Source organism: Saccostrea echinata, unplaced genomic scaffold, assembly GCF_033153115.1.
Source record: "Saccostrea echinata isolate AGI-Se365-2 ecotype Australia unplaced genomic scaffold, CSIRO_AGI_Sech_v1 ptg000042l, whole genome shotgun sequence".
Classification (NCBI taxonomy): domain Eukaryota; kingdom Metazoa; phylum Mollusca; class Bivalvia; order Ostreida; family Ostreidae; genus Saccostrea; species Saccostrea echinata.
The window spans coordinates 2,751,771-2,761,565 of NW_026889791.1; the positions used below are offsets into that span (position 1 = coordinate 2,751,771).

The window sequence follows — 9,795 nt, forward strand, 5'->3', positions numbered from 1 at the left end:
CCTACCAAGCTTTTTTATGTGCATTAAGGACATTACTTCCTTCGTATATTTTTTAAATACGATATAACGAATTTAATTCGTTATAAGAAATTTGATAATCAGTTTAAACGAATTCAATTCGTTATAACAATTTTAAGAATTCGTTTATACTTCGAATTCAATTTGTTGCTAAAATAAATTTAAGCATTCGTTGTAACGAAATCAACAAATCTTTTGTAATAAATTAAATTCATCGTAACTAATTCAACAACTTGTTATAACAGATTAAATTCATTATAACAAATTCATCAAATTAATACAACGAATTCAAAAATATATTTTGATAGGTCTTAAAATGACTTTCATACATTCATGCATGTTATAGTACATGTGAAATGAGGTGAAATTTTTTGGCAGCAATATGGGTCGACGTAGTATATATTACACAGAACACTCTGTAGCAAATTAGTCTCTGAATCACCCTTTATATCAAAAAATGGAATCCTCTAGAAATCTCGGCATGATATACACATTATTATATAATGGACATGCCACTAATCAGAAACCTTTCATTGCCGTAATTAAAACATGCTGACCACTCCAAAACATGTATATATCATGCAAATGAAAACACTTCTGGCCGATCCATGAAATCCCAAAGTCTGATGACGTAACGCTTAATAAGGGGTGAGTTATTGACACTGACAGTGATTTTCTATTTTAAGTAACAGAAAATTCTATTCCTCTGTTTTCTATTCTACAAACAAAATCGTTTAGTATTTCTTTGTGATTCCTGGGAGCCTCACCCCATTCTGTTCCTGGTCTCTATTGAGTCAATAGTGTCTGTGTGGGATAACTTTCGCACTAGTTATAGGTAGGTCCTCAGACTCGCATTTTAGCCTTCAAGTTAGTATGTGTATTATATTTTTGAAGTAAATTTGTTTGTTTAATCACTTCTGCAGAAAATTGCGTCTTTTTCCCCCTTAGCAAGTACGAATTAGTAACTCTTTATGCCTTATTTTACTTATGAATGATAAAATATTCTTTAAAAACTAGTATACTAAAGTACGTGAACAACGAATTGAATTATAATGTCAAAGCGTATATGAGTCTTTAAGTTAATAACTTTACTATCCCAGTCCTCGAATGACCAGTTCAAGCACTCAACAAAACCTCTAGAGAAAAAACATTCTCTATCAATGCATTTTTAATTTATAAACGATCAATGGACAATCAAAAAAAAAAACCCTGTTCGTTTACATACATTTCATAAAACAAATAGGGTTGGATCGTGAGGAGTTCGGGTGTTTACAAATTTATGCTAAGGGTCTTCAAGCCATTGAGCTCGAGTGCCTTGTGTATTTAACCACTTGTAAAACATTTTAAAAAAAGAGCATTTGCTCTGTGAAAAAGTTAAACAACTATATTAACTTTTGTTATCCTGGAAACAGATTACTAATTGAAACAATTATCTTAAGTTTCCACGCATTCTTGCAATTGTTTTCCAACCTTCTATCTGGTATATTTTTAGTCGCGTTGTAAAAATATTTTGCAAATCCCTCGTATAGCACGATCTAAATTAAGCAAAAATGGCATTGGGTTGTATATCTTCTGATTACTTTTCAAATCGTAAATGATACAAAGTTCCATTATATGTAATCCTGACTTTTTTTTTCATCTATAATAACTGAAAAGAAGGGAATTTGGTGCTCTAGAATAATGAGCAACAAACAAATATATTGGAAGGAAAGCTTAAACGAAACCATCACCGGTATTAGTACACCCACACGGAACTTTATATTAATGAAACCTAAGAAAATAAGCTAGCCAAATTCAACATGTTCCGAAAAACAAAAAGTACTGTACAATACTCGTTTTACATTGAAAGCATGATGAAGGTTTGTGATGATGCACGACAATCTCCAGATCAGAGCTTTGCAGAATTTTCAAATTTGATTTATTGAACACCTTTAATTGTGATGGTGATTCATCCGTCAAACAAAGGCCTTGGAAAGCTGTGTGTAGAATGAAAGGTTTATGAGTTTAAATGTTTTCAGAATAAGAAAGCACATTCTCCAGGCTTTGTTCAATGTTTTATTTTGTGTGTGATTTATTTCATAGATCTAAATTTTTCAAAAAGTGTTGTAGAATTTGATAAATTTACAAATACATTAGAATTTTTTTAAAAAGGAGAAAATGAATGATAAAATTAGGCTCATATTAGACCATATCTCGATCATTTAGAAAGATACACGTGCACTGTTACAGTGGGGTTTTTTTTTCCTTGATTACTGAGAGGGGCTGGAGTTCGTGATCACTTAAGAATAATTTTATAATTTGCACTATGCCTATATGTGTTATACACAAGAAAACTGTTTTTAAAAAGATTTAGGAATTTAAAAAAAAACAACAACAAAACAATACTGAACTCTTTATTTCATAAGTTTATTTTTTCGCAACTTTTTGATCAGCTTGGTCGATTTATGAAATATTTAGACTAAGCTTTTCTCTATCTGTGTCAATGCCCTCTAAGAAGGTCACTTATGACGTCACGAGTATTGCAGGACGTTAACTGTCGTAAGTCATGGTAATGTGACGAGTACTTCAGCTTTTTGTCTTTGACTCCCTCGCTCCTCTCGTTGTTATCCATCAATTCTACGTCAATCTCTATAATATACGATGACTTATGATCGTTGTGCAACGTGTATCACTTCATAAACCTTTCCTTCAGTTCTATTTCTATTTATTTCTTTATATATTTCTTTCTTTCTTTATTTATTTATTTATACATGTAATTATTTTTATTTTTTCGTTCGTTATTTATTTATTTATTAATTTACTTTCTATTTATTATTTTTATGAGAGGGAAAGAGAAAGACAGAAAATGTCCTGAAAGCGTGTTTTTGGGGGATCGTATCTTTTTGTATAGAAGATATGCACATGCATGTCATAACAGGCATACTGTGAACGAAGTCTTTCTTCTGGCATCTCGTATTTACAACAGTGATATTGATATATCAATTACTCTAGACACAACATAAGTACTGTAAAAAAGACTTAATTGAATTTGTAAATAAGCTAGGACTTAGTAAATACAGAAGGGGTGCAAAGGCAACCATATCATCGATCATGAGATTAATAAACAACACATGTTTGTAATAAGAATTTTTAGCCTTTTAATTATGTAAGATGTGTGGGAATCTGCCAAAGAAACCTCACAAAATAAAACTGTCAGTGTTAATAACGAGCTGAAATTCTGAAAGTTTGCATTGACATTTTGTATTGTGCAAATGTACTGCAGAGAGCTTTTTACAAGAAAAAGGGTAAAATGACTGTATCGAAAGTCATTTACTAATGCAATGTATACGATATACTATTGTTTACTGCAAAAGAGTAAGGGGAAACGAATTTACATATCTATCAAACCCATACCCCAAAAATTATTAACCATGTTGATATACCTCAGGCAAAATATCAAAGAGGTGAATTTCTTCATAATTATTCTACGAAGCTTAATGAATAGTTTTATTTATAGCAGATTGATTGTCAACATTCAGCTTGATTCTGTTTTTCATAATCGTCTTTATACAATGAATGAAATTTGAATTCTTTTTATGCCTCCCACATAGATGTACAATGTAGTAATATATTGTTTTTTGATATGGTATTCTACAGGTAAGTCCATCTATACCTAACAGACGTGTCGGCGTCATACATAACTCTTCAACCTTGGGCTGGAATTAATTCAGTCTTAACAGTTGTTGTCCATCGCCTATGTTGCGTCATCACCTAGACTAAATTGGTATTTCTTAGCTTTACAAATTCGTCACTGAATTGTGAAAGGGAGGCGGTACTTAATCAGGGTGATAACGAAGCCAGCTGATCAGACAAAGTTCTTTGTTTTTGAGGCACATTATTACACCTGCATTTTAGAAAGACATAGTTTTCTTTCAAAGGCTGAAAATCAAATTCTTTAGTATTAAACAATTTTTACATTCCATTCAGCGGAATTAAATTTGATTAACCGCAACCATACTAGATTACAAAACTTCATAATATTCCTTATAAACAAAGATTCTTTGCAGAGTCCAAAAATGTTTTATACAAAGCCCTTGTCTTTACTCCTAACAAAAAATATTAACTGTTATGAAGGAGAAACTTCAAAAAATTTTAAAGAACTGGTGTATACATAAAATGTGGATTCGCAAAAATTTTCCAAAATCGATAACATCAAAACGTATTACTTTTCAACATTTTATATAAGCATTCCTCGCGATAAATTAAAGACTAGGCTTTTTGACATTATATCCTTCAAAATCTCTTATCAAATTCATCTTTAAAATTATTTTGCTGAAAATCATTCTGATTATACATAGAATTTTTTGAATTGACATAAAGAAGAAGCTGGAATTTTTTATTTACATCTATGAAGTCTTTGGAGACCAGGTCTTCCAACAATCTGTTGGAATTCCAATGGGCATTAACTGAGCTTCTTTATTAGCAGACTTCTTTTTACATGTATATTCTTTTCAAGCAGAATTTATTGAAAAACGTTTACATGATAAGAAGAAATCTCTACACTTTGGCCTTCAATTCGAAATTTAGACACATAGACAACGTTATACTGTATCAAATCACAATTTATTTTAATTCATATATCTACTCACTATATATCCCAGTGAACTCGAAATATAAGACAACACAGAGTCTATCATATCTATTTCATATTTGGATATTTACTGATTATAGACGTTAATGGCCATTTAACCACTATCTTATCGGTCTGCAAACGCATGTTTCGAGTACAATCAATTTTAAAACGATACAGGCTACTGAAAATAAGCTGGTAATACAAGGTTTTCAACAATCTCGTCTGAAGTCAGATTTTGCACATTCGTTATAATATGACCTTGTTTGCAAATTCAACTGTTGGGTCGTATTTTGAATGACGTTTAATGCTAATTGTTCAACCATTGTTATTATAATACATACTAATTTTCAGTACAGATTACCATTTAGGGGGCTAACGGCGGGTGTATCCGGTCGACAGTGAATGCTTATTACTTCTAGGTACCTGATCCTACTTCAAGTATTTCCAATAGTCCGTGATTTTGACCTATTTTTTATAGCAGGATTTATATATGAGATTGATAATTGTTCGCCGTTTTCAGCTTTTACATTATAGGTATTTATTGTAAGGCCTGTGACCACTATGCTTACTGTACAAAGTCTTAAAATATGCACACTTTACATTTCAGGTTTTTGAGTAGTTGATACAAAATGGACACTCTGATTGACTTATTGAATACAGATAAATGGACCGAGGTAAATTCTGCTGATCGTGGAGAGGGTAAGCAATCATTGTGCCTTAAAACGAGACATGACTATGGTGGCCGATATCAGTCTGTACATATTCCGACTGCTTTTAAAATTTGTACATCATGACGTACTAAAATATTTGATAAATACACATGTTAAATCGTATTTTCTATTTTAGGATTCGTCGAATGTGCCATTAACAGGAACGCTAAGCAAGTCGATCCAAACACTCTCGCCATAATGATTGCAGACGATGCCGGAAACTGCAGAACCGTGACTATTAACAACACAAGGGAAAATAAAAATCCGGTAAAAAACGTCGGGCGAGCGGAAATTAAGCTGGACGAGGAGGGCAAGACGGTACTGGGGATAGATATCGATGGCGACTGTGTGGTTGCAAAAAGCTAATATTTAAAGGCTTACCGGTTATGTGGACAGAAGTTTGTCCTCGCTCAACTCATCATATGCACGACAGCAAGGTTGAAATAAGTGACTTGTACATAATGTGGCATCTCCCAGCATTTTATAATTTTATACCTTTGAAGTGTGCACGAGATATTGTGTGTCTGATGTATCATTCAGTTTGTGGCTACACCTGATTAAATGGAACTTATTATGTGTTTTCTTTTTTATTAATCACGACTAAATTCATTAATACAGTCTATTATCATATTAATAACAATAGTTCACAGGCGTAAGTTAACCAGTTGTTACATGTAACTAGAGCTACACATTACAAATATCTGAGGTTATATAAGCTGGAAAAAAACACACCTTAGTGTCCTATGTTTATGACTAAGAGGAAGTAAATTTACTACGATCTCCTATGTTTTTGTGATTAAGTACGTTTTCATCCGTGATACACGAGCCTTTGGCATGTTTGGAAAAAGCGAAACAATATGACTACGCTAAAAATAGTGCCTTTGTTTAAATAAAGGCAAAAATTAAAGTACATGTACTTATCTATGTAATGTCTTTTATTTCGTTGGTTAAATCAATTATCAATTCTTTGATCTTCAAAGCAAATGCATCATAATAACGGTCATGACATTTGTTTTACAAATCACGAGACGAGGCGTTGGAATACAAAGTGTGGGATATGAAAATTTATCCGATGACTGATATCCAACCTATAAAGGAGTAAAACTGACAAAAGAAAAACTACGATATTACAATCCAATCCAACCCCCACCCCTACCAGCATCACCAAACACCAAGTACCGGTAAGTGACAACAGGTAGACATATGGTCCTGGCTTAAAAGAATCTACTAGACATCAAGGAAACAAGATGTGTTGTACCATTATAAACTATACCTGATTATTTCACATTATTTATTTGTGTAGAAACTTTCAACAAAGATAACATGAGCATAGCAAATACAATGTACAAAAATACAAGCCCTTTAAAAAAATTGAATACATACAGAAAAATACAAATAATTTTAAACAAAGCCCTGCGGCTCTACTCTTTAAAATTTCCATAAAACAAGAATATATTAAACACATGAAATAAATAAAGTCATTTAATTAAAAGCTCTGGTAAATGTTACCAACATAAACAGTTCTTGCATAAAGCAGCATTTGTATCATACTCCCTGTCGATTTAATCTTTACTATTGTATGTAAATTTAGTTATAAATCCACAACATACTCAATGAAAAGAACATCTCTTTCCATTCAATTTTCCCCTCTGTCCATTCATATAAAATGTATGCTTTCATGATTATCATTTTCTATTAGAAATAATAATTAAAATGCACACAATTTCAGCAAACCTTGTGGGCAAAATTTTTACAGAAATAGCCTTTTTTCTTCACAATTTTATAAAGGAATAAATGTAATAGTCATTTATCCCAGTATTTCTCTTATCAAACGATCAATAAACCGTAAGTCTTTCATTTTACACAGGTAGGTTTTTAAATGAAGGGAAAAGTTGTTTTTCTGCTCATCTGTAGTGGTTCCTGAGAGTATGAACTGAAATCTTAAAGGAAAAACAGTAATATTGTACAAATATCTTATTTGAACGAATTCCTCCCATAGCACTTCTTGTCATGACAACTTTCACTATAACTGTGTAGGGACACGGTCAACCCTAAGTTACCTGGTGTGTCCCAGATCTTAATTTTATCCTGACATAAGTAATTAATAATTAATAAGCAGCTCATAATGATCAAACATACATGTGTAATTCTTCTGAGGACATGAACTTTAAAATCAGTTGGAAATGCTCAGAGAATAATAGTTTAATTAGTTTAAAGTATGAACATTTCACTGTATAATAAGATATTGTTTTCCCTTAATTCATTCTCCCAGTAAAACTGAAAAAGAGTGAATGCTCATTATGCTGAAAATATGCAAATCAAACACCAGCCACATGTGGTGCTTAAGGATGGATGAATAACTAAAATTTCACCCCCCCCCCACCAAAAAAATAAACCCTTCTACAGTATTTTCAAGAATTACACAAAGATTCACCTCCCCCCTTCCCTTCCTCCCTTTTCCAATTTATTAATCTCATTTTAGAACTGGCATGAGAAAAGCACATGTCCTCTTCTGTCTTTAATCTTTGACAAATTGCATTTCTAATTCAACATTTTTCTTCTAAAGTGAGAAACTACATGTAAAAGACAAACACATAATGCATATTCTTCTGGAGTAACATTGATACACATTATTGATTTAAATAGTTTAAATATCAAAAATAGTTTTGACAGAAAAAAAAAACTTAACAAACTTTAAAATAATTGAAATATATATAGGCATACATGAATCTAACACCTACCTAATATGTAAACATTATGCAGATATTGTATTATGTGGTAAAATGTATTCTAGCAGATAAAAACAGCTCTCTTACTTGCACCCACACAGGGATTTAACAAAGAGTCACAGAAAGTGTAGGTCCTCAAAAAAAAAAAAAAAAAAGGAAAGCTACACATGTAATTTTAAATCAAACTGACAAACTAAATCCTAAAGGATGCAAAAATTTGTTAGCAATTATTTTTACTCACAATTTTTACTATGATTTTATATGAATTTCCATGTAATTTTTCTAGAAAATATATTGTGAAAACATAACTTCTTTTTTTATTTATAGGTTAATAAATCATGTTTGGATGCTAGGATGCTGTTGTTTTACAATTTTTTTTTTTTTTTTACAATTCCAGTAATTGTAATTCAAAGTTGAAAAAAAAAATTCCGAAATTTAAAAATACATACTGAATACTGGTACTTTAATCTCTGTCTCATGATATGTACTGCGCAATAAATATACCGGTTTATGGATAAAATCTCTCATCCCTATAAATCCTGTTGATTTGTTTGTTTAAAGAACAATATATTAAATCATGGTAAATGAAAAAAAAAAATTATTAAATTTAATGTTTGAAACAAACCTCGCTATCCTAAACCCAATGGGGCTGAGGAAAAATTTTGAGATATATCAGATGATTCAAGATATTGCAGTTTAAATATTTAAACAAAATTGGTTGGGTTTCCAAGTCACTTTGACAAATCCATGGTATTCAAGAAGTCAACATTCCATGTACCAAATCTTAACTGTAGTTCATAACAAACAAACAAAAAAAATAAACAGTCAATAAAAAAAAATGTACAACATATGAACATGTACATTGACTTTTTTCCTTCGCATACAACCAAGACAAAAAAATCATATTCATATCTTCTAAAGTAATTGTTAAAAAGTTCATTATTATACTTTAAATTTCAATCTTAATTCATCAAAAATTTATAATTTGCAACCTCATGTTTCAATGCCATAACCTCTCAAATAAAATGAAAGGAAAAGTCAACCAGTAAACATTGTGTTGGGTGAAATAAATAATGCTAGTCTCTAACAGATTCCTGAGTTTATTATGGCAAACTTAAATAAAGACACTAGCATTTGATTCCATTCTCATCTTAGCTACAATTCTTAACATTTAAAATCTGTACACAAAAGTCTAAATATTCATAAACTTTATCATCTGCAAGTGAAATATACTAACTAGTGTATATTCTATTTCTTGATTTGAATGTTTTCAAATTGTACCAGGCTGTTTCAAACTCATAAATAATGAATAGAAACTTGCAATCTATGTTATAAAAACAATGGAATGTTACAATAAGCTGTGAGATTGTTGATACAAATATTACATCTAGACATTGTCAGGCTCTCAAAATAATCCACACAAAGCATTCAATGACTCCCAAGCTTAAAAACAATCCATATTATTTTAAAGGGTCTTATGAAAAGAAATGAATATAATAAAATAAGTGCTTTTTGAATACTGTAAACATACATTTTTCCATAGGGTCAGTATTCCTCCGAATCATAATTTCTGTTCAATCCGCTGGTAGAAAATTACGTGGTTTTCTTGGACTGCCATTGTATGTCTTAGAAGCACTTTCAGTATGCTGCGACAGATTTCCAAGGAAAATTTTTTGACAGCTCACGTAACGTAAATTAATCCAAAGTGGAAAAAAGTACACCTACA

The 9,795-nt window shown here is 31.3% G+C and overlaps 1 protein-coding gene across 1 annotated transcript; it reads left to right on the forward strand.

Annotated features, from left to right (window-relative positions):
- Positions 1 to 748: 748 nt before the first annotated feature.
- On the forward strand, positions 749 to 5,914 carry LOC133201128 (uncharacterized). Its single transcript, XM_061336910.1, has 3 exons — positions 749 to 853; positions 5,238 to 5,329; positions 5,477 to 5,914. The coding sequence occupies exons 2-3, from the start codon at positions 5,260 to 5,262 to the stop codon at positions 5,704 to 5,706; spliced, it is 300 nt and encodes a 99-aa protein (XP_061192894.1). The 5' UTR covers positions 749 to 853; positions 5,238 to 5,259; the 3' UTR covers positions 5,707 to 5,914.
- Positions 5,915 to 9,795: the final 3,881 nt, after the last annotated feature.

Excerpts from the sequence above, each read along its gene's own strand:
- LOC133201128 (XM_061336910.1), top strand. The coding sequence starts at position 5,260 with ATGGACACTCTGATTGACTTATTGAATACAGATAAATGGACCGAGGTA. Across the intron at positions 5,330-5,476 it reads TTCTGCTGATCGTGGAGAGG|GATTCGTCGAATGTGCCATT; the intron begins GTAAGCAATCAT and ends TTTCTATTTTAG.